Raw genomic sequence first — 23,064 nt, 5'->3', positions numbered from 1 at the left:
CAAATCAATTAATTTAATTTCCTCAGGACACCCAAACTTGTAACACCAGTGACTACTCCCATGTACCAATTTAATTACTAAAGGAAAAGTGCCTGTCTCATTACCATTTCTCAGCTAGAGAACAAGCTGGGCTGCGAGGTTTCTCCTTCTACCATCTGTAGGTGCTGCCCATCGGATGCCAAGAGGTACAAACTAAAGTTTGGAAGCTTAAAGCACCTTCCTAACCTAAGTCTCTTCACTGGTAAACAGAGATACTATCTGCACGCAAGATACTAGCCTTAAGCTGACGTGTTTTCAATACTCCCGTCTATCTATGGAAACAACGGCTGAGGTCTGCCCTTCACAGTTGCTCGTGGTGTTGTCTGCTCTGTAATCATACAACATTTGCGCACAAAGCACATCATCGCTAAGAGCAGACAAGCATACGGGTGTCTTCCCACCTTCCATAACCTTGACAGCCCTGTCCTTGTATCCTGGCACATTGAATTCTTTGTAATTTCCTCATCTTCCATACCACATTTACAAGGAAAGTAGCAGTGGTCTAGAAGGGGGTGGGTGTGGAAGAGCAGGACATTGTGACCACTCATGTTTAAAACAAGCTTGGCTGAAGGCTATGAACACCCAATGCTCACACACATCGCTCAGGAGGAGTACTTGCTCTCCTGCACCACATAGAGAGGGCAGAGTTTTCTGCATGGTTGCCATCACACTCAAATATGACAGAGGGAGAGGGTGGAAAATGCCATTTTGCATCTCAAAATTTAGACCTGCTGCAAGTTAAGTTCACAATGCAATACAAATTTTAAGCTAGTTTAGCCTGAATGCACAAAGGTGCTAACACAAAACAGGAATAAACTTCCCAGTATGGACCTACTGTGACCATATTTAGCTAACACACTAATAGATGTCATACCAAAACAAAAGGACCGGCAAAAAAGAATGCAGAAGTACAGAATACAGCTGCAAAGGTGATCCAGCAACTTCAAGGATTTTTTTAAAATGTAAAGTGAAGACTGAGGGGAAGAAAGCAAAACAAACAAATCCACCATACAAACTAATGCAGCCTGACAACGCAGCAAAATAAAATGTGAGAACTGCCTCTAGTGTATAGAATAGGAACGCAGAAATAATGAGCGAAAGATTAAGGAAAATTTAGTCCCTTAGTAGAGACAGCCTTCCTAGTCTTCTGTGAAAAGCAGAAGTTTCAGTGCTCAGTAAAGTTATACTAACCTGAGTTAAAGTAATTGATGAAGCACCCACAGGTTGGCAGAAAAATGAAGTCAGTGACTGAGTAGGTGGTTCCTAACCTGCACTGTGATCATGTCCAAAATACAGCAAAGAATCAGTACAACCCACAAAGTCATTAAAGACAAAGATACTATTTCAAAGTGATGGTTGCTGCTCCCAGGGTCTCTTTCTTTGCACTGCTCTGTCTATTCTAGATTATCTCCTGGCTGGTGATAAATAGAGTGAGCAGCATAAGCATGAGAATTAAGATGTAGAGGGATGATACATTCTGGGAGGCATGATTAGGGGAGAAAGATGGGCATAGTGGAAAGAAGAAAGCAGTAATCACTGTCATTTTCCACCAAAAAAAGGTTAAAAAAAATATCCAAGTTATGCCTTCTCTCTTCCGTGCTGCATAGGGCATGCAAGTCAATCATTTCTACCCCCATCTGAGGTGCAGGATACTGCTGCTAGCCTGTTTAATTTATTTATGCAAAGTCCAAATTCAATCAGACATGCCCCAACTTCTGTGTGTGCACATATACATATTTTTATATGAATTGCTGTAATGCAAACCCAACAATTTACTTGCAACATAAGGGTGTCCTTTACCTACAGTTTTAAGTACCTTTCCATGCCCTCCTTACTCCCAAAATTTCATTGCTTGTGACTGCTAAAATGAACCAAAAAAATTACTAAGTCATATAAGAGAAGCGTCTCAATAAGAATAGGAAAAAAGCCTCTCAACTGGATAACCAAGCAACACAAACAACTAACCTTCCAAAAGTAAACACGGTAATGAAATCTCATGGCAAAAATATTGTAATTCTCGTTAAGATGATGGCCTTCTAGTGAGCTAATAGTACCAGCATTGCCCTTGATTAAGGAAACTATTTTAACAAGAGCAAAACGTCGGTTGCTGTTCAGTCAATGTTTTGCTGCCATCTCCTGGAAATCTTCTCAACTTCACAAGGGCTTTTAGCAGAAGTTGGACCTGCATTATGCTGCGTACAATTTCCATCCGTTCACTCCCTGTTAGGAAAAGTAGCACTACAAAGCTGATGTTGTCTTAAGAACATGGACTACCGTGAGGGTTTTTTGTTTGTTTTTTTTTTAAAAGGCTTCAGTATTGGTATCATGCTGTAAAGTAACTCTCCCCTGCAACACAAAAGTTAGAAATGAATTGGGAATGATTCTCAGTTTACCTTCAAAAACAGAAAAGTACCTGGTACAAGCATATTTAACTAGGAAGGGATGAAGCCAGCACTTGCCAGCATTTCTTTATTTTGCCTCCATCCTGATTGTCAAACGAATATTTCTTTTCAGGCTTCCCATTGATTTGGGGAGTGCAGAACTTAGAAACATGAGCAGCTGCATTTGGTCACTTCTAATGTTCTTAAATATAAGGCATAATACAACAGTATAAACCTTGAACTACTTATCAAGGGTACCAAATTACTGCAATCAAGCTCACTTGAGATTGAAAATTTGCAACACTGGATGATATTTGTTTTAGTCTATTTCATGTTAAAAGTTGGGCACCTAAGCTAGTCATTTAAACCCTACTGTTAATGAAATTATTTTCTAATACTGTAATCTAAAGGCTATATAGATTCCTAAGAGTCAAATATTTTAGAGTTTCAATTTACAGCTCAGTGGGACAGTTTCCCTTCTTTCTTGACACCTTCATTAGATCACTATCACAACCTAGTTTGGGAAGCCAGGAAAGCAATGCTTCTGGCTTCAAAAAGGACTTCTGTTATTTCAAGCTTAATTCCCCCAACTAGGGTTTCATTCTGACCACACAGTTTAGAAACAGGGCTACATAGAGCTTCTCTTTTAAATTTTCTAGGACAACATTGATACAAAAGACCTCCAGGAAAGCATTACTGTTCAGACACAGAAACACTGTATGAGCTAGCTGAGGGGTATGAACATTTGGCATTCTCTATAGTTTCTCCCAGATTCTGCATGACCGTACTAAAATATAGATACCTTGCAGTCAAGACTAAAAGTAACAAATATATCTGTTTGGCTACTTCTTTCTGTTACCCTTCAATTTCTAGGAGCTTTAGTGAATCATTTCTTTACTTCAATACGAGTAAACAGAAACTGTCCTGCTCAATTATTATTGAGAAGATATCACCAAGGGGCAGCTAACAACTACACACTTTTGAGACTTTAGTTCGTTGTAACGTTAACAGTGGCAGTTGGGGATTAATAAAATAGTTCTTGTCCATGGTTGGATTGTCTGTCTCAATACGTAATTTTAAAAATAAATTTTAAAAAAAGAAGTACACTAAAGGGGGAAAAAGGGTTTGTCGTGCAAAAATCCAGGATTACTGAGAACACGCCTTATTTTTGTGTTGCTTTCCTGTCCAGCTTTGTGAGTCTAGATTGTTTCTACGGAAAGAGCTGGCTTCAAAAACCTGCCTTTTATTAAAGTGAGGCAAATACACTAAGAAACTCAAATTCACTATTTTTCATGAAAACTAAGTTTCTCCATGATCCTCCTTAACTTTCCTCATTTCATCACTTGCTAAAGTGTATTTATCATCTGACCTATTACCTCTGTATCTAGTTGGTATTTCTGCTGGTTTCATCCTTTAGTCTGGACTGGGTTTTATGCATTTTCCCCATCTATCTGTGTCTCCTTGCTCAGCAGATAATAAAAAGCTTCCTCCTCTTCCACCACCTCCACTGAAATCAGCCAATCTGCATGCACAATGCTGTCCTCTGGCTCTTTTCTTTGCTGGTGAGCAATGACGGAAGAGAAGAAAAAACAGAAAAGCAGGAGGTGGCCAGGTCATGACTCCCATAAGAAGCTACCTTTTATTTCCAGGTCAGTGACCAGATTCCTTCTCAGCCTTTATTAGCCAAATATCTCCATCTCCATCCCACTATCATGCAAGACTACATCAGCAGTCTCTCAGTATCGCAGACCTGAGGCTCAGCACTACCCTCAGCAACAGCCCAGCGTTGTTTTCTCATTCCTGTGCTAAGAAAATACTTCCAGTTCTGCTCAGCTTCATCATCCCTCTAGACAACTATCACCACTTTCCCCTTCTTTCCCACTCTCAATTCCCGCTTTCCTCCAGAACTCCATCCGCTCCCTCTCACTATCTTCCTTATTACTAACGTACATGGCCAGTTCAATACCCTGTTTACCATAAGATTCGCACCAGAAAATTACTTTTTACTTCACCCCAATATCATTTCGGTCCACAGGGATTAAGCGCCAACATCAAAATAATCCACTTCTTGAGAAAGGTGGAGACTATATGAGGAAAGGTAGACACAAACCTCTCACTAATGATGCAGGCATGATTAACTCTGCTTTTAAGAGTCAGCTCATTCACTCCTTAATAGCTCATTTGTGACATTATTATGTCTTAAATACTCATTATCTTTTATGCCTCTGTTTGGAGGTAAAACAAGGCAAGGCACAAAACAGCACCAATTTTCTGAAGTGAGGCTCAGCTACAGGAAAGCTGCCATAGATGACTAACCCTCACACTATTTGTTACTCAACTTTCTAGTCCTGGTGATTAAACACTATACTGCTTCCAGAACAAGGGTGTTTCATTACAGGCAGTTTTCATGAGGCACCAGATTCAGCTGGTACATCATATAGGAAATAACAAAAATAAAACCAAAACACTGCATCAGCAGCTATCTAATATCAAAACCTATACAACGAAAATACTCAGGAATACAGAAGAGTTTGTTGGTGAGGTTTTTTCAGATCATCTTCAAGTTTACAGAGATAAAACAAATGCATTTTGAGACCTCGAATTTTTGAATTACCAAACTGAAGGCTTGAGATTACCCACATAAAATTCTACTTCTCAAATGTAAGTTATTTGTTAGTGCAGTTTAGTAGCTCCCCTCCCCTCCCCCCCCCCCCCCCCCTTCAATAAGGACATGAGGGCTTGCTAATATTGTATGGTTATATTTTTTTTTTGTAATTGCTAAATTCTAACTGTATGGTTAGAATCTGTAGTAGGTAAATCAACGGTGTCCAGTTCATGGTGTATTTCACTACTGCGCTTAAGAACTATGTCACTAATTGTACAAATACCACAGCCTATTAATGCCATCAAATTATATGGGTGATCCATATATCTGACTAATACTGTGACACACATAAGGGATCCATACAGCCTCAGATATCTAAAGCATCAAAAAGATAATTTCACTTTCCTTAGGTGTCCTGGTTTCGGCTGAAAACATTAGTTCATTCATTTGATAAGAACAGCACTAGAATAGAGGATGCTGTTCTTTAAGGGCACTAATCAGAATGCGGAGAACATCTAGAATTTTTATTTTGTCTTTCCATTGTAAGACTACCCATTTCTAAAACTTTAGGTGTCCTTGAAAGAAGATACAGCAAAAAGAAATCCTGACTGCACCATTTGAGGGGTAATCTTCATCACTCGAGCAAATACATCACAAACCAACAAAACTCAATCAGCTCTTGAAATAAAGCTTCACTACGGATCGATGCAGGAGAGGTGTAAACTCAGCACTGAACTAGCTGACACCGAAGTCTTTGCACAAAGAGTAATGTTATCACAAAGTTCAGTGGACTCTATTAAAGCCTATACAGAAACTTAGCCTTTAACGCAACTTGTTAACTTGCTTGAGAATTATGAAACAAACTTCCCCAAGATTACAGTTCAAGGACCTGCCTTCCTCTAATAATACCCCTTAAGAGAGGAGAAAAGCCTACAGTGATTGCATTGAATTTTATAAAGAGTCCTTCTGCCCTGTTTTCATAATGCTTATTCATTCTTTTGACAATTCCTAGACAATTCTGAGGGGGGGAAAAAAGGAAAAAAAAAAAAAGAAAAAAGTAGTACAGTATTAAGGTATAAAGCTAATCTGTTACCTCATTCACAGAGTATACATCAGAAGTAAATAGAGATGAAGTGCTACTCTAAAGAGTAAAAAAATAATAATAAAAAAGAAAAGAAAAAAGAAACCCAGAAGTAGTCTGATACCTAATGAGTGCTGGAAAGCCCTACAATGGAAACTGGGATAGAAAGCCAAGATGGGTATCAAGATTTTTCTCTCTAGGCAACTCACCTCCATGTTCAAGAAAAACACGGACACATCTCTCTTTCCCTCTTGCTGCAGAGAAATGAAGCAAGGTCCAACCATTGGCATCTCGACCATTTGGAGAATATCCTTGCTCCAGCATCTTGCGTACGGTGTGAACATCGCCAGCAGCAACTGCAGCCTGAATCTGCAACTCTTCCTGTAGTTCAGGGTTTCTCCGACAGTGATGGTGTAACATCCTAGCTGAATCTGGCTTTTACAGAAGCGTCATGAGGTCACACTAGTCACCTTGAATCAATATAAAGCTTGAATAAATTAGGATTGGGACAGGAAAGAGATATCTGGAAAAAAGATCAGCACTAACGAAAAGCTAAGATTTATTTGCTATATGCAGAGCAAAGTTGTCTTATACATAGGATAAAACCCAATCTCACTGTTGCTAGCAAAATCATACGATATGGTTCACATCATTGATCTGCAAGAGGAAAGGGCATTTCCACATTATAAATAGCAAACATCTTCCTCAGAAATTACAGCAAACAACAGCCCACAGTCAAAGCACCTGACCAATAAGCAAAACGAAAAATCTCTGGAACCCAACATCTCTGGAATCACAACACTGTTCATACCACTAACTCCAAAGATACTGTTTAAATAGATGTTGTAAGCTGTTGCATGAAACAACACTGCTAGAGCAAGTGAACTATGTTGTTATTCTTTTGGGTTTTTTCCTAGAAACGTATCACCTCTAAGCTTCAGTGAAAACACTGTCATCTTACCAATATAATCTTTTCTTGTGCCCTACAGTACATGAATATTAGTAAGACTAATGGTTAAACTGAAAATTAAATTTTCTTTTTCCTTTCTCTCCCCCCCTTCTTTTTTTTAAAATGAGTCAACTGTCTGTATTTTGGCTTGTGGACTTCATTAGTACATGAAGGCTGCAAAGAACCTCTACATTCCAAAAATTAAACACAAAGATGATAATATAAAAGACCTGAAAACACGTAAGTACAGTTAATATAGCTATGTCAAACGCTATGAAAACATATACCAGAACAATTAGATTTATAATTGCCTTGATACAGCATATGAGAGAGCTAGACCGAAAAAGCATACACTGGGATAGAAAGAAGTGCTCTATGCCATGCTCTGTTTGAAAAGTATTCATCTGTAGTACTACTTGCTACCCAGCTGGGGACAAGAAAAAAAAACAAACCCACAGGTATTTAGGGATTCTTCCACAGTATAAAAAGTCTGTTAAGTGTTTACATTTTCACATACATTGTGTATCATATCCCATTAACAGATATTCCTACAATGGAAAGGAATATCAAAAGAAAGAGAATAAAAGAAGGACATGAGAAGGGTAATGATGAGCAATAGGAGTCTCAGAAAATAGTCAAAAACTGTTGCAATGGATATTAACTAGAAGATAAAAAAAAGAGAAAAAAAATGTATTTTAACTCCTGTAAAGTTAATCGAGATTAAAATGCAAGGAAAAGTTCTAAAGACAAAAATTAATTTTCAGCAAAACTTAATTTACAGCAACCCTGTTTTATTAGGATGTCAACCCCACATCATCACCTAAACCTTCTTTTACGTAAATATCATAAGAATTTCCAGATCCTCATGATTCATAGGTCATTCAAAAGACACCGCAATCAACTCCCCATATCCCGCTGGGTACTTGTTTTCCTGTGATCCAGATATACACACAGACAAGAGAAAAGTGAAAACATCAATCACTGCCATCTTTCCAGATAAAGGCATACCTATCTATTTACTCTTCTATAACCTAGTTGCGCCCATTGCAAAAAAGTTATTTATCTGCTTCTTGGAGAGATATAAAGTCATAATTAACAGGTGGCTACAATGACCCTACTGACATTGCAAATATGGAAATTAACACACAGCAAATGCCTGTCTGACATTTATAAATGCCTCAATTTACCATGTATGGCAACAATCACTATTTCAGCATAGGGTTACCAAAAACGACTTTTTAGCTCAATAGTTTATACATGACTTAGGTACAGGCTTTGTTTTGGTTTATAGTACGACCCTGGAAGAAAAGGCGATTTACAAACTGGCAACTGCTAACTCAGTAGTTCAGCTTTTGCAGCATATTCCAAAAATCAAACTCTGTTAATCTGATGACAGTGGAAGTATTTCTGTGGACTCTAATGAGCTTTTGGTAAGCTCTTTTCTAAATTCCAATTAGCACTTCAGAACATGCTCACCTATAAGACAGTGAGCTTGACTTCATTCTGGATCACACCACTAACAGGACTATTAATGGAATTCCAACTACAAGAACTTTCTTTGGATTTACAAGTAAAAGCTGTAGAATTGAACTGATAAAAAGTATGAGTTCAGGGGGAGAACCTTACCAAAAAAAAAAAAAAAATAAAAATCAGTTTGTCTCTTTAGCCCTACTTTCCGAATGTGTAAAAAACCAAGACATGAAAACTTTTTCCTCAAACTGAGCGTATCTGATCAAAAGTTAAGAAACTTTCTACTGCCATTTTTACAGTCCCTTCTTGTAAAGGAATAATACTTGCAAGATCTCATCTGATCCTGAAAATTAAGGTCAAACTAGTTGCTCAAAATGCTGCAGAAAGAGATAGGATGTCTAAATAGATGAAGCAAAAAGGGATTTCTCGATTTAAGGGACCAGCAGCATTCCCCCTGCAACTATCTATGAAGACAGTTGGTTAAGAAAAAGCAAAGCTCTTTATATCACACTTCTCAGCTGGTGGGTATATTTGTAATGCAGCATTATAAAAAGTTGGCACTGGCCCCATATGTTGCATGTGACTAGCAAAGCTTATTCAAATAAGCCAGTACTAAAGTACATAAATACTAAAACATACAAAGCAGAAGACAAAGTCAGGCATAAGCAGCTCCTTTTATCACTTGCGCAGTTTCTGTAAATATCTACTCTTCTATCTCACCCCTATGGCAAGCAATGAAATTCATATTACAACAATACTTAACTGTAACATTAAAGGTTTCAGGATAGTTCTAGGTACACACCAGCTCTGAAAATATTTTCACTTCTGCTCCATAGATCATTTAAAACTCCTGTTTGCAAATCCCCATTTACAGCATCAATCTTTGGAGAAGGAAAGGAGGACTACTGGAAGTCGTTAGCCATTTTGCATTTAATATTTAATGTTTTGCAACTCTAATCAATCTCATTCAGAACACAGTATGCATTTGGATTGCTACATATTGGCTTTCTCCATGCAAGTAAAAAGATGAAACGAAGCAGGGGGCAGGGGAATACATCTATACATTCTTGGTTATAATGATTGTATAGTGCCATGAAAATGGAGGATAACAACAACTACTTAATTGATTTTGCAAGTACAACAGGATAAGTTCAATGTGTTCCTGAATTACCTTATGAGAGGTTGTTACTCTTTGATGGATGTCCCACTCTTCATTGTCTTCACTATTCATAATCTTGTGTGCCCATATGTGTCAAACAACCTGCTACCCCTTAAAAAAAATGATATTCCTTATTAGTTGCAAGGAGTAAAAGCAAGGTGTTCGCTTACTTTTACTTTGTACCTGTGCTAGAACGCTACATTTTAATGCGGTTATGCCAGAAAAGGCCCTGAAGTGTGTTTTCTTTCATTAATCCAACGGTCCTCCAGAGGTTGAGGTGGGGAGAGTTTGCTTCTGCCAGATCAGGAAAAGGCTACAGAGGGTATTTTATGGAAGACGAGAGAAACAAGAGATGTGCTTCCTCTCTGGAGTAAACCTTGAAGAAATGGTCTAAGCTTTTCTCTAAGGATTACATTTACCTACTCCTGCCATGGAACAAGAATGGATGCAAAGGTTACACAGTAGCTATTTCTGCCTGACTGCTCAACATCACCCTGTGGGAGTGAGACACCAGGAAAAACCTTCAGGATCCATTTAGTTCCTCCCAGCTCATTTTTGTGGGTTTTAGTTGTTTGGCTGGGTTTTGGTTTTTTTTTTCTGATTTGGTGGTGGTGGTGGTGGGTTTGGCTTTGGTCATTTTTGGGTTTTTTTTGTTGGCTTTGTGTTTTGTTTTGGTGGGTTTTGTTTGGTTGTTTTTATTTTTACATCTCCATCCCATCTGCGCTTCCCTATCTAAAGGATAAAACCTGACAACATAGAGCATTGACTTCTATGTCCTTCAACTGGACTTCTAGCACCACCAGATAGTCATCTCTCCTTCACATGACAGATTCAGGCTAACACATGCTGCGTTTCACAATCAGATAAAGATACCTTCACAATACAACCAATACTACCACCACCTCAAAAATCTTCAGCCTTTTCTTCACATATAAAGCCTCTCTTTTTTAATATCGAAGTTTACTGAATGCCAGTTACAATCCCTACCCAGTTTCCTCCTCCAGACTTGCCCTCCTTATCCTCCTTCCTTGTCATCTGCAGTTAACAGGATCAGTCCCAATGACAGACCATTTCTCACAGCACTGTTGAGAGCCGTTGAGAGCATCCATGTTATTTCATCAATCCTTTGTACACCTCTATCTGACCTTTTGTTCACTTTGGCTGCAAGCTTCTCATGACAGGACCCCTTATCACGTGTGAGCACTGCAATAATATAATAAGTAATAAAAACATTAAATACTTCATTGTAGCAGATCACACAAAACCAACTGTGACCTGTTTCTTCTGCAAATGAGTTGCACCAGAACAATTATATGAACTGTGCAGCTTTTAGCTTAAGTTAAAATTTCCGTCACTTTATGCAATATAAAATGTTGCTTTCCCAACGATAGCTCAGAAGAGGAGGATGAAAAAAGCTCTCTTCATCCCTCTTATGCACATTTTCCAAGAGCTTTGCTTCCCAAGATAAAACATACAAGGTCTGCAGATATGCTCACAGCCCTGCACAAAACTGCACTGCCATGACCTAATTTGATCACATTTCTAGCCTTGTTTTTTTGCATAGACGATCAGTCGCTGGTTCACCTTTTTTTTTTTTTCTTTAATTTTTGCATGATTTTCACTTTAAAACCCACACATTTTTTATTAGCTGATGCAAATTAGAAATGCACTGACTTCACAGACTACAGACAAGGTAACAGATTGCTCCACTAAAAAAGTAACAAGCTTTTTCCCCCCAAAGGAAAATTAGCTGCATATGGCAAGAGTAAGATCTGCAACTTTAATAAAAAGAAGTCTTATTTAGTGAAAGTAAAGCTCACTTACTCAATGACTTAAAGTTTGCTTAAAATAATAATAATTAAAGTAGCACACTAAAAAAAATAGCAAACATTATCTATTGATAATGTCTTATGTTGTCAAAGAGATCTCAGACTTTTCTACATCAGTGTGTCACTTCACTAAAGTTACTGCAAACATCACGTGGAAAATTAATTCTGACATACGTATATACTCACATTAAAGAAAGTTCAAGGTTGGTACTAAGAGCAAGACCTTATAATACAGTATTTTGCTTATTGAGATGAAGTAATAGATAGACCCGATTCCTAAGTCCCAAGACTATACATCCAAGAGCACAATAAGAACCATATTTATTGATGTTAGCCTAACTCTATACAAAAAGGAAAGCGTACCATTACACATGACATTTAATATCTAGTATAGACCTGATCAGTGTAGGTCCTAGATGTCTGTGGTTGAAGTATTCCAAGACATTTAAATCAAACAAACAAGAAAAAAGAAACCCTGTAGAATAAGGATAATCACATAAGCATTCATTATTCTCACAACCCACTTCTCCCACCCATTTCAAAACTCAAACAAGCTAAATGTGTTCTCACTCAAATGGCATTTTAAAAATGGTCAATATGTGTTTGACAAAGAAACTGTGACTATGATCTTCATATGTCGCTTAGTTTCCTATTTCAGGAGCTCTTCAGACAAGACAGTAAGGCAAGCAATCATGTTATCATTTGTGTTCTCATATGACAATCGTAAAGTCTGTAAATAACATGTGAAATATTAAAATTTCACAGAGCCTTATAAACCTGAACATATTTTCTGGAATGCTACATTCCAGAAAGACATCAAGCAAGGTATCCAAGTAGCTGAGATGAAAATCACCAAGCAACACATGCTAATTGCTGGGTCCAAAAGCAATGAGTTAACAGTGCATGAATCCAAAACATCACAGAGGAACCGCTACTTCAAAGGAAAGAAGTCTTCACTCTTCATAAGCGGTCATTACAAGTTACACACTTCTCATCAGAGCTTTCTATAAAGCCATCTCGTAGCTTGGACATACTAAAGTAACTAAAGGAGTTAAAGTCCATCAGCTTCAGGTACATTGTATGATGCTGACTGGTGGTGTTATACACTAATAAGCAGCTGTTGTGTTGTTACATTCTGCAGGTGGCTGAAACTGAAGTACAGAGCTATCATTTTACCAAGTATTATCCACTTCACAGAGAGGCTGCGAGGTCTGAGTTTTGGGCCTGATGGAGAATTAGTGAAATCACCCAGCTCAAGTAACTTCAGTTCTGCAAACTAAAGAGCAAAATAAGAGACCTCATCTTCAGAAAACACTGGTAACTCATCAGCTGCTTACCATCCTCACTGGCAACCTTAACCACAGGCAGAGCCCAGTGAAGAAAATACTGCAAATCCTGCCAGATCAAGGACCTCAATGCTAGCGCTAAAGCAAGGCCTTACGGATATTTCCCAGTAGAGAATGCTACATAGGGTTCGCACAGCCGCAACCCTCCTCCAAGATGTGCGCTGACAAACCGCAGGGAGCTTGTGCTCTGCGGCACGCTTGGAGGTCCTCTTGTACCAAGCATAAAATACAAACCCTCTTCTAACTTACAGTGGTGCTGTTACTAAGGTTTAACCAGTAAGAGTCAGAAGAAAGCTTAACCTTAGAAGTAATAATTTGTTGCAAGTGTTACATATTTTAACATGACTTACTATCATTAAAGAATCCAAACACCAGTATGTCATAGAATGACAAAAGCAGAAAACAATGGCTAGTTCCAACCACATTAGAACAGCCGTTTCAGCCCTAATACTCATAGCACAGCAGATGAACAAAATGAGTGCTGCTTATAGAGTTTACTTCATTCAACAGTCTCTGGAAGACTTGTATTTGCTCTGTATTTCTTTTTAATATAGCATAAAAGAATCAGAGTGGACAAAATTCATTGGATGACTTCAGCGAATAAAGCAAGTTTTTCACTGTGATAGTATCATTCTGTAAGCAAATGCTGGAACAATAGAAAACAGCCTCACAGACGGCACATTTCCTTTAAGGGCTGCGAATTCACAGTAAGACAAAACAAAAAAAATGAGTATACAGCCTGAAGACAAAAAAGAAAATATGGATGTGCAACTTTATCTAAGGGTCTAGGTGTACTTGTAATATGCTGCACTGCTTCCAGAGATCAAGAACAGGACTTCAGCATATCATTGATCTCTGTTCCTCATTTTGACCATGTGCAAATTTCTGCCAGCAGCTAATTCCCTGATTCCTGTGAACTCAATTCCAGTCTCTGTGTCTGAATCAAACTTTGCTGCACTGGCATTTCACATTAGGAATGAGGTTCACAAATCAAATGAGAACTTAATTTCCTTGCATGAATAAATCCAAAGATCTTCTGACTTATCCACACCAAGAGGTGTCCTGTTGGAGTATCTACATTAACGCAAGCCCTGACATTAGATGCACCGGATGGGTTGTAAAGAAGGTGTTATAATAAACCAACTTCAGATGAAACAGGTGTGCCATAACTGCACTGTTAAGTTTGCACTAATGCACATCTGTCTCACCTATTAGCATAAAAATCCCTCCTGCAATCACACCGGGCACGTCCACACGTTCCACTATTACTCACGGTTTTGCAGCACACTATCAAAAAAACATGGACTATTTCTTCCCTGTACTTTCAAAAATGTATCTCAGAACTCATTGCACTTGTGTGATGGGAAGATTTTCTATTTAATCTTTGACATGTAGCAGCTCTTTTTTGTTGTATGCTAAGGACACCTATATTAGAAAAATATAGGTGGATCACCCTTGACCAAGATAGTTGGCAACAGGTACTGCTCTTTCCCCTGCAACTAATGCTAAAAAATAATTCATTGCTGACAATGAAAAACGTTCTGGTACAGTCAATGGCATCTCTGAAATCACAATAAAGACCAGAGAGACCTATATAGAGGATATTATTTGCCAAAATATCACAGGCTCATCTACATTTGAAACAGATTAGAATGGATTCAAGACAGCTGCATTAAAAGAACACGCAGAAACTCCATTATTTGGAGCACGCTAACAGTAGGATGCAGAAAAAGGCTGACTGACATCATTCACCCCCCCACTCCCTCTCCTTTCTAGAACCCATCTCTTCATCTTACCACGTAAAAAAAGCAATTCTTCCGACGAACTGCTCTCCCCCTGAAACCTAGCCATCCTCCTACCAGCAGGATTCAGTTTTTGATGACTCCTTTCACTTTTTCCCCTCAAGCACCTAACAGCATTATCTCCTTCTATGATCTCAACCCCAAAAAAAAGTACTTGTAAACAAACACCATCCAATTAAATTAATTTCATTTTTTGCAGCTCCGTTACAAAAAAATGACCCATGCAAAAGTCAAGTACGACTAAACCAACATAATGCAATCACCATGACCTATTCCACTCAAGATTTTAGAATCTGAGCAGAAACAAATCCAGTGTTGCACCTATAAGTTTGCAAAAAGGGTTTCAGTTTTGTGACCCTGTTAAGGAACCAGAGTGAGGTAATTTTAAGTGACATTCCTGAGATCAGGAGACACAAAAAACCATTAAGTAGCAATTGACAACCGAAGTAATGTTTGCAGATTAAATTTAGAATATGACAAAGCGTTACAAAAAGAAAGAGGAACTGTACTTCAAATGGGCTTCGGAGCTTTCAAACTTTTAAAGGTCAATAGCAAGCAGGTTTTAAGAGAACAAAGAAATCTAACACTACCTATCTGCACCCGTCCAAAACACAACAAGAGGCCCCAACCCCAGCCAAAGCATGTGTCTAAGATGAATCTGAGAGTCTACATGAATTATCACCTTTCCAGGGTTTTGTTTTGAGTGCTGTTTTCTCTCTTCTGTCTTACATTGCTCTTTGGAGTCTCAATTTTTAATTCTCCTTTAAGGCAGCTTAAACCTGGAAAATAAAAGTAGAACTGAGCCACACAATGACACCAAAGAGAGAAATGGAGGTTAAAGCGATTAATACCAAAGCGATAGTGGGCCAAAATAGGAAAAGCCTTCGAAAATTAGGAAGGACAGGGTTATTTACTTGTGTTGGGACCTGAGCTTGGAAAGAAGGGCACTCCCTCAGGGTGCCAAAGGGCTGGAGGGATAGTGCCGGCTGGACCGCTGCCCTGCCAGGCCGGCTGCCCCCAGGAATGGGGGTGGAAGGCAAGTACTGGGGAAAGGGACGGCAAGCACCCCAGAAAGCCGAGCTGCCGGGGAATAAAAACACTCCCTCGCAGGAGTTCACGCTTCAGGAACCGTCAAGCGCACACACGCACACAAATAAATAAAAATAACGAGCTGACCCAGCCCTGGCGCGGAGCCCCAAGGCCCGGCGGCGGGGAAGGCAAGCCGGGCCGCCGCCGGGGAAGCGGGGGACGCGCTCCGGTGGGGCCCGTGGCCGCCCACCACCCCGGGAGCCCCCGCCGCAGGCAGCCCCGGCAGCACGGGCCGGGAGCCAGGCGGGGTGGCCCGCAGCCGCCAGCCTCCGCGCCGCGAACGGAGCGGGCAAGGGCGGCGGGGGGGCTGAGCAGCCCCTCCCGGGGACGAGGAGAGGTGGCTGGGGGGGGAGCCCCCTCACAGCCCACTGAGGGGCAGCGGGGCGGAGCAGGCCGGCGGCCAGTCCCGCCGGAGGGGCTGCCCGGCGGCGGCAAGGGGAGGCCCCGCGGAGGGCCATGGGGTCGCGCCCCCCCACCCCTTCCCTTCCCGCCCCCACCCGGTGTGGGAGTCTGGGGGCAACCGGGGCTCTGCCGCCCGCTGCCGTTACCTGTCTGCCGCCGGGGGAGGGGGGCGTGGGGGGGGCAGGCCCGGCCGTGCGCAGCCGCCCCCGCGCTGGCGGCGGTGAGGCGGGGGCAGCGGCGGGGCCGGCCGCGGGAGGGGGCCGAGCCGTGTGGGGACACTTTGCACCGAGCCGCCCCCCTCGGCTCGCTGCGGGGTCAGCGGGCAGGGACTGACCTCCGCCGCCGCCAATCAGCTGCCGCCGCGCTGGACCCGCCCCCAGCCGCGCGTCGCCGCCACGCTTGATTGGGAGCCGGGCTGACGGCGGCTCCGCCCATGGCTCGTCCCCCTTGCCGTAAAGGCGAGAGGGAGGGGGAGGGCTTTGCGACAGCGGCGGGGAGGGGAGAGGGGGCGGTCGCGGCCGTTCCGGCGTTTTGACGGAGGAGAGCTGGGCCTTACGGCGCCCAGTCTGCCGGGGGCGGGTGAGTGGCGGCCGTTACCTAGCAGCGGTTGCCTAGCGGCGAGGCGGGGCGGGGCCCGTGTGCGCGGCGGCTCGGGGTGACTAAGCGGGGCCGCGAGCTTCCAGGTTGGGGGGGGCGAGGGGCGGGGCCGGGCCGGGGGTGGTCGCACGCCTCAGGGGGGAAGGAGCCGGGTCATGGCGGGCGGGCTGGAGGGGCCGGGTTGGCTAGGCGTGTTGAGGGGGCTTGAGGCCGGGCGAAGGAATGCGGGGCCGCGCCGGCTGAGGGGTGTTGAGGGGAGCTGAGGGGAGCGGCGGCGCGGGAGGCCGGGGCCGGCGCTGGGGCCGGCGGGAGCGGGCTGCGGGGGCTGCCGGGGCCCTCAGGAGGAGGGGAGCGGGGAGGGGGCCTGCAGGCCGGGAGGGCGGCCGTTTCGGGGCAGTTGTTACACATCCATGCTCGCATCTCCCTTCCCTGGCAGCCCTGGCCTGCCCGCCAGTAACCCGGGGCTGGCGCTTCTGAAGCGCTGGTGTGAGGTACAGTAGGGGCCTGCGAGGCCGGATCGGGCCGCCTCGTCCCCTCGCTGGTGGCTACAGGTGCCTGCGGGAGCGCGGAAGGGGCATCTGGCACGCTTAGGTGTCACGGTTAACGGGGGATGGACAGCTCGCAGCACAGGTTGTTTGCAACCTCTGGAAGGAAATGACATTATTTTAGAGGCGTTTACAGTGTTTCAGCACTGAGTGGAAGCATATTCGTTATTGAGAGATGAGCCTACAGAGTCACGGCAGGTACAAGTAGTCTAATGTATGCTTACTTTCTTAAATGATTCACCCATTGCATTGTGAGGAGATCGAGAACCTTCAGACTCACACCCAAAAGTCATGGACTGTAGTTTTGTTGTGCTTTATCTGATTCATTTTTTAAATGAAAATACGGGTTTTTTTGTTGTTTTCTCTCAGTTGCTACTCATGCGGTTAGCATTTAATGACATAGATAACAGGGAAAGACTAAGATGGGGACTAGGTAATAGCTTTCTCTAGTCATGCCTCTTTGCTAATGTTTCTGAGTAATTGTGTGTCATTGTTAGCCATTTGTGTTAGTAAAAAAAAAAAAGCAATATCAACAATGTTAGTCCACTCAAATCAATGCGTTCTACAATTTTGTGCTAATTATCCCACCTTGTAGAAATATACATATTTTATAAGTCTGATTTAGGATATTCTGGAGGCATTTGCAACAGCTTAAATGTGACTTGCTTGGTTTATGATGGTCCCTAAACCTTACAGGCTTCAGGTGCAATCTGAGTTTTCATCTCCAGTTCTTCATTTCCTTTTCTGTCAGGTCTCCTGTCATTCTGTTTGCAGCTCCACGTGACTTTGATTTTGATTTTAAAGTCTAAGTGGTCATGAAAATAATGTATAACAAAGTATTCATTTGGTTTTCTTTCTGTATAGTGTTCCTTTCTGTCTTCGGCCTTATCTATAAGGATTTTAGAACTGTTTCCTATTGTTTATGCAGGACTCTGGCACTGTCAGGCATTACCTTAATGGATTTTTAGATTTTATCATTAATAAATAATACAAGTGAGGGATGGAGTTTGTCACTTCTTGTGTATGAATGTGATTGCTTTTCATTACGCTTCAGCTTTGAGCTTTTCACTGTGCTGTCTTACTGTGTCTGAAACAACTCTGGTCATTGTCTTGACGTTTCCCCCCTCTGAAGTAAATTTCTTCAAAGTAAGCCCCCTCACATTTAATTTCCTTTTAATGACTTCTGTTAATGAACTGTTGACATGTGTGAGTGAGACATATCTTATAAGATGTTTTTGTAAAGTGTTCTGCAAATTAATGGTATAATATAAATGTATTATGATAGGATCAGGGAAAGCACCACCAGTATCGTGTGGTGAAGGTAAAATCTCATAGTGGGTGTCCTAAAGGAGTTCTAAATCTCTTCTGTGTTAACAGCCTTGCTGTATTGTATGAATTTGTGCATGAGAGAGCTTTTCATTTACCATGTAGGATGATAATTCAAGTAGATCTTGAACACAGAAGTAAATGTATTGAGATAATTTTACTTTATTAGGTATTCATTGAGGAGGAAATAAAACTCAAAGATAGGAACAATAGCTATATAAAATATTCAGAGTGATTTCTGAAGAAATTTTACAAGGCTTCAGGTCATAAATTTCTACCTCAAGTAGAATTCCAGATAGATTTTGCAAATGAAGAAGACATTTATTGTCTATACAGTATCAGATATATTCTTGGCATCTAAAATGTGGAATATGGGAAGGATGGGGGAAGGGTTCCTAGTTCTACCAGGTGACAGGTGTGGAACATACTGTCATGTTTTGTAGTTGTCAGGTCAGCCATTGCTGAATGTGTCTTTACAAGTACCACACTGGAATGAATTGTAGATCACTCCCCGCAGGCAACTTCTTACTCTCTAATTTTAGATTCTCTTCTGAAGGAAATAATTCCTGATGGTGGAAGAAGTGAGGAGTGTGTGTACCATATCTTGGTGTACCCCTAATCCTTTGTACCTTTGGGAAGCCGTTTTGTCAATGCATACTTCAGTTGCAGTTAAAAAATCAAATTGTAAAAAAGAAAGTGTAATTCTCAATGTTTGATAGTGTTTTTAAAAATTGCGAAGATTATAAACTAAAAAAAGTCTTATATACTGAATTTTGTAGTTTAATTGTTTTCTAATATTCTGCTAAAAAGCAATAATAATTTAAAATACTTGGTCTGGTGATAAATGCAAGTGTAATAGATTCATAAATGGGGAGATCTTTAAAGTTTCTTACCAGTTGAGCTGTTGTCTTACCAGACTGAGCAGTTTTCCTCTTCCTTAACAACGGAAGAAATGTAACATCTAAATAAAAGCCAACTATGGACAGATAGCTTCAGGAATCTACCTGGAAGTCTACCTGGTTGATTATGCCAGACTTAAAGAAAGGGATCCAAAAAGCATGCAAAAAGAAAATTCCTATAAACAACAAAATTCCCACTGCTAACTTCGCAGTACATCAAGGTAATGAGTTTGAGGGGTTTTTTTATTGAAAGAGTTCTGGTTAGATGACACGTTAAAACTGGCTTAAAAACATAAGTATTACAGACTAGAATCGCTAATAATATAGATGAAAAAGAACCCCTGTTCTTAAGTATATCCTTTTTGTTTTCTGGGGAGATACAATACCTGTCTAGCCTTTTACAAAATGGCTAGAAAACTGTGGGTGCTTAGGTACTCACACTTTAAAGAGAGATTTGAGTTCTATAGCTCTTCTTCTGAAGCTATAGTGAGTGTTCCAGTGTTGTGATTAAAAGATACGTTCTATGGACATGGTGATAAAGATGGGTTTTTTTATACCTTTTCTGAATATGGCTAAGTATCTTTATTGGCTCTTAATAGGTTTTATGCTTTGTTTTTTAAGTATTTTTTAATTTTAGACTTTTCAGTCACTGGGCCCTTTGAGACCAGGCCTGTGACATTGTTGATCCTTTGCATTATCTGAAAACCCTTTTGGGTTTCAAGATGTAGGTGCTCAGAATTAGAGTTCTGCATTTGTAGATGCAAAGGAATTCTTTGGTCCTCCTTAGCAAATTAAGAGCCCAGTTCTCCCCTTCTGTATATTCATGCTATTCAGCTTGTAGGCTGTGTGAAGCAGAAGACAAGACTTGTCCTTTGGTTTACATTTTTGGGGTTTTTTTGAGAGGTGCTGCCACGTCCAGCCTTGGCGGAGCAATAAACATTGCCAGTTCGGTTGAAACTTTGTGCCTGTTTTGGGGGAATCTGTCACAAAAGAAATGAGGATTTAGTAGTTTTAGCAGTTTAGAGAAAGACTTTATATTTTTCAGCAGTAGTCCCTAGTAACAGTCATTTTTGGTTTTGTTAGTTCCAGCAAATTAATGTTGGTGTCAGCAGTATAATACTGGATCTGTAAACTTCTTCACAGCATACATTTTAATGTCTCATTGGGACAGTTTTGTGCAGCTATCACTCTTGCTGTTTTTAAACAATGAATTTGTATTTTCAAAATAAGTTTAATAGTAGTATATTAACTCTAAAAATACGTGGTGTTCTTTTGTTTCTTTCTAGTTATCTGTTCAGTAATAGCAAAGTATTTATTTCTAGGTAACTTAGAAGAGAAATGCCTAATGGTGCTTCTGTTTCTCTTATTGGATAAAAATAACTTCGAAGCTGATTTGCATTGACCATGAATAATCAGTGAAGACATACAGCATTTTCTGGAATATTGAATGTTCATAATGAAGATCTGTCTTCTGCAGCAGTTGTATAAGGACGTACTGGCTGGTGTTCCACTAGCAAAGGAAAGCCATCATTATACCTCTTTACTTAATCTGTGTGTGGAGCAGTCACTAGAAGGAGATGAATCGTGTAATCGGATGCATCTGCCATCTACTAATGGTGGTATTAGGATCCATCAGGACACTGATATGTCAGATGCAGTTGTTCCTACAACAGATGATACATCAAATAGCTTTGCAAACATGAGCTCCTCATTCTGTCCACGAGAAGTGATGCTCCTTCAGTTGACCTTGATCAAGATGATGGTTGCTAAAGCAGAGTCCCAGGAAATTGAAGTCAATACAAGACAGAAGTACTGTGAAATCTTTGTCCTTCTGAATGAGTCAAAAATTGACTCAAAATTGGTAAGCTTTTATAAACTTTTGAAAACATTTTGGGAAAGGAGAGAAAAAAAAGGAACATGCATTGGGTACTTCTTCTTTTTACATCTGCAGATTTGTCTGCTCGATAGTTCTGATCAGCTGTTATCTCACATGGCTTCAGAAAGTTTAGCCTCTCTTGTGTATTTCCAGCTGAAGGAAGAGGTGAGTATGGCATAACTTTTTACTTTTTACAGCTTAGAAGAATGGCTTAGTGAATAGAGGTGAGTATGGCTTAACTTTTTACAGCTTAAGAGTGGCTTAGTGAGTATGTGCCTTGAAGTTGTTCCATTGAACTCTAGAGCCAAGTTTTTATAGTGTTTATATAGCACAAAAGCAGTCACTGTATGACTACTGTAAAACCTAAAAGTACTTCCAAAGAGGCTCCTTTCATAAGCAGACCCACAGAGCAGCATCAGAACTGCTCCTTTCCTCAGTCTGTTACCTGCATGTCAGCTCTGCTCCAGCTTTCTGAAAGGCACGTCTGCACTCTGCTGATGGTCCCCTCCAAATGCCACACACTTTGGTTGAAGGGTGTTTAGCTCCAGTATCGGGAACAATGTGAAGTTCATACAAGATAATACTATGGGATAGTTCTTCCATCAAGTGTGTCTTCAGGGTTTTTGGGTTGTAAGTGATGGATGGGAAGGAGATGTAGGGAGTATTCTAAGTGAGTACTTCAGGTGCGTTAGGAGGGGCATGGAATGTAGAAAGGAAGATCAAGTGTATAACAGAAGTTTATAATGTGAGGAGGAATGTCTTTCTATTTAAAAATCGGAGATTTTTTGGAACTATTTTAGGGTAAAATGTGTGTAGATGACAAGAAATAATTCTCTTTAAGGTTGCAATACAGCTATTTCAAAAAACCCAGTAATCCAACTACCAATATTTTTACAGTTAGTTGATATCAGTCAGGTGATGCAGCAGGTAAGAATAGGTGATAACATATTGAAAGTTAATCAAAAGCCTTTCTGTATTTTCTTGTTTGAATATTCCCATTACTTGAGAGTTTTTTTTACTTGCTGCGTATTTGGTTAATGTGTACTGTAGCTTCCATCTCTGAACGTAGAATTCTCTCAGAAATGTTTGTAATGTTTCTGGCAAAGTTGTATGGGAATTATGAATTCAGATGTGGGCTGTCTACAGTGTTATCTGATTTTGGGTCGGTCATATGATGTTAGGAGGTTCTCTGGAAAATACAGGTAATTTCTATTGCATGCATATGTGACTTTATGTTTGTAAATAGAGACCTATGTACTTAAAAGGCACGGGACAGATATATTGTTTCTACCACTGTTTTGTCTATGCCTACATTTGAATCCTTTTAATGTACAACTTAAAGTCATTGTATTATGATTTAATTTGCACAGCAATTGTAAAGCATACTCTTTCCCCAACAAATTTTCATAGAATATGGTAAATGTCACCTGGCTCACCTTTAGTTTGAAGACACTTTCAGGATTCCCCGTGAATACCCAGATAGCAGAATGTCTGTGGACTCTTACAGCTATTATCAAGGACATACTGAAAGATGAAGTTTTATCCGGTGCAGGTATGGTAGTGATTTGTTTTATGGTGTTATCGATACGCGAGTGCCCACTAGGGGGGGGAATGTTCCTTGTAATCTCATCTAAAGTAACTTGACTAAAGAACACCTGTTTTCTTTGTT

At 40.8% G+C, this 23,064-nt stretch overlaps 2 protein-coding genes across 17 annotated transcripts in view; one reads left to right on the top strand and one right to left on the bottom strand.

The window, feature by feature from the left end:
• ASB7 (ankyrin repeat and SOCS box containing 7) overlaps positions 1-16,432 on the bottom strand; it is a 30,497-nt gene extending 14,065 nt beyond the window's left edge. For 2 of the 5 annotated variants that reach the window (XR_013929726.1, XR_013929727.1), the window contains exons 1-4: positions 16,299-16,430; positions 15,344-15,440; positions 9,697-9,795; positions 6,316-6,576 (exon numbers count right to left, since the gene is read on the bottom strand). Coding sequence is in view for 3 of the 5 variants with exons in the window: in XM_080397243.1 (XP_080253369.1) it covers positions 6,316-6,526 (211 nt within the window). In the remaining 2 variants the exon portion in view is untranslated. Of the gene's footprint in view, positions 1-6,315; positions 6,577-9,696; positions 9,796-10,671; positions 10,888-15,343; positions 15,441-16,298 lie in introns of all 5 variants that reach the window. The other 3 variants (XM_080397243.1, XM_080397244.1, XM_080397242.1) reach the window with 3 other exon arrangements.
• A 207-nt stretch (positions 16,433-16,639) lies between these two features.
• The window catches only part of LINS1 (lines homolog 1), a 30,351-nt gene continuing 23,926 nt past the window's right edge, over positions 16,640-23,064 (top strand). For 3 of the 12 annotated variants that reach the window (XM_080397217.1, XM_080397207.1, XM_080397216.1), the window contains exons 1-4: positions 16,906-19,740; positions 20,842-21,380; positions 21,471-21,560; positions 22,806-22,947. In XM_080397217.1, coding sequence (XP_080253343.1) covers positions 20,967-21,380; positions 21,471-21,560; positions 22,806-22,947 — 646 coding nt within the window. In that variant the 5' untranslated portion in view covers positions 16,906-19,740; positions 20,842-20,966. Of the gene's footprint in view, positions 16,732-16,752; positions 16,836-16,905; positions 19,741-20,841; positions 21,381-21,470; positions 21,561-22,805; positions 22,948-23,064 lie in introns of those variants that run through there. The other 9 variants (XM_080397209.1, XM_080397208.1, XM_080397210.1 and 6 more) reach the window with 8 other exon arrangements.

The sequence above is a fragment of the Falco punctatus genome (assembly GCF_963210335.1).
Source record: "Falco punctatus genome assembly, chromosome: 7".
In the NCBI taxonomy this organism is placed as follows: domain Eukaryota; kingdom Metazoa; phylum Chordata; class Aves; order Falconiformes; family Falconidae; genus Falco; species Falco punctatus.
This window is presented reverse-complemented; position numbering and strand designations above follow the sequence as displayed.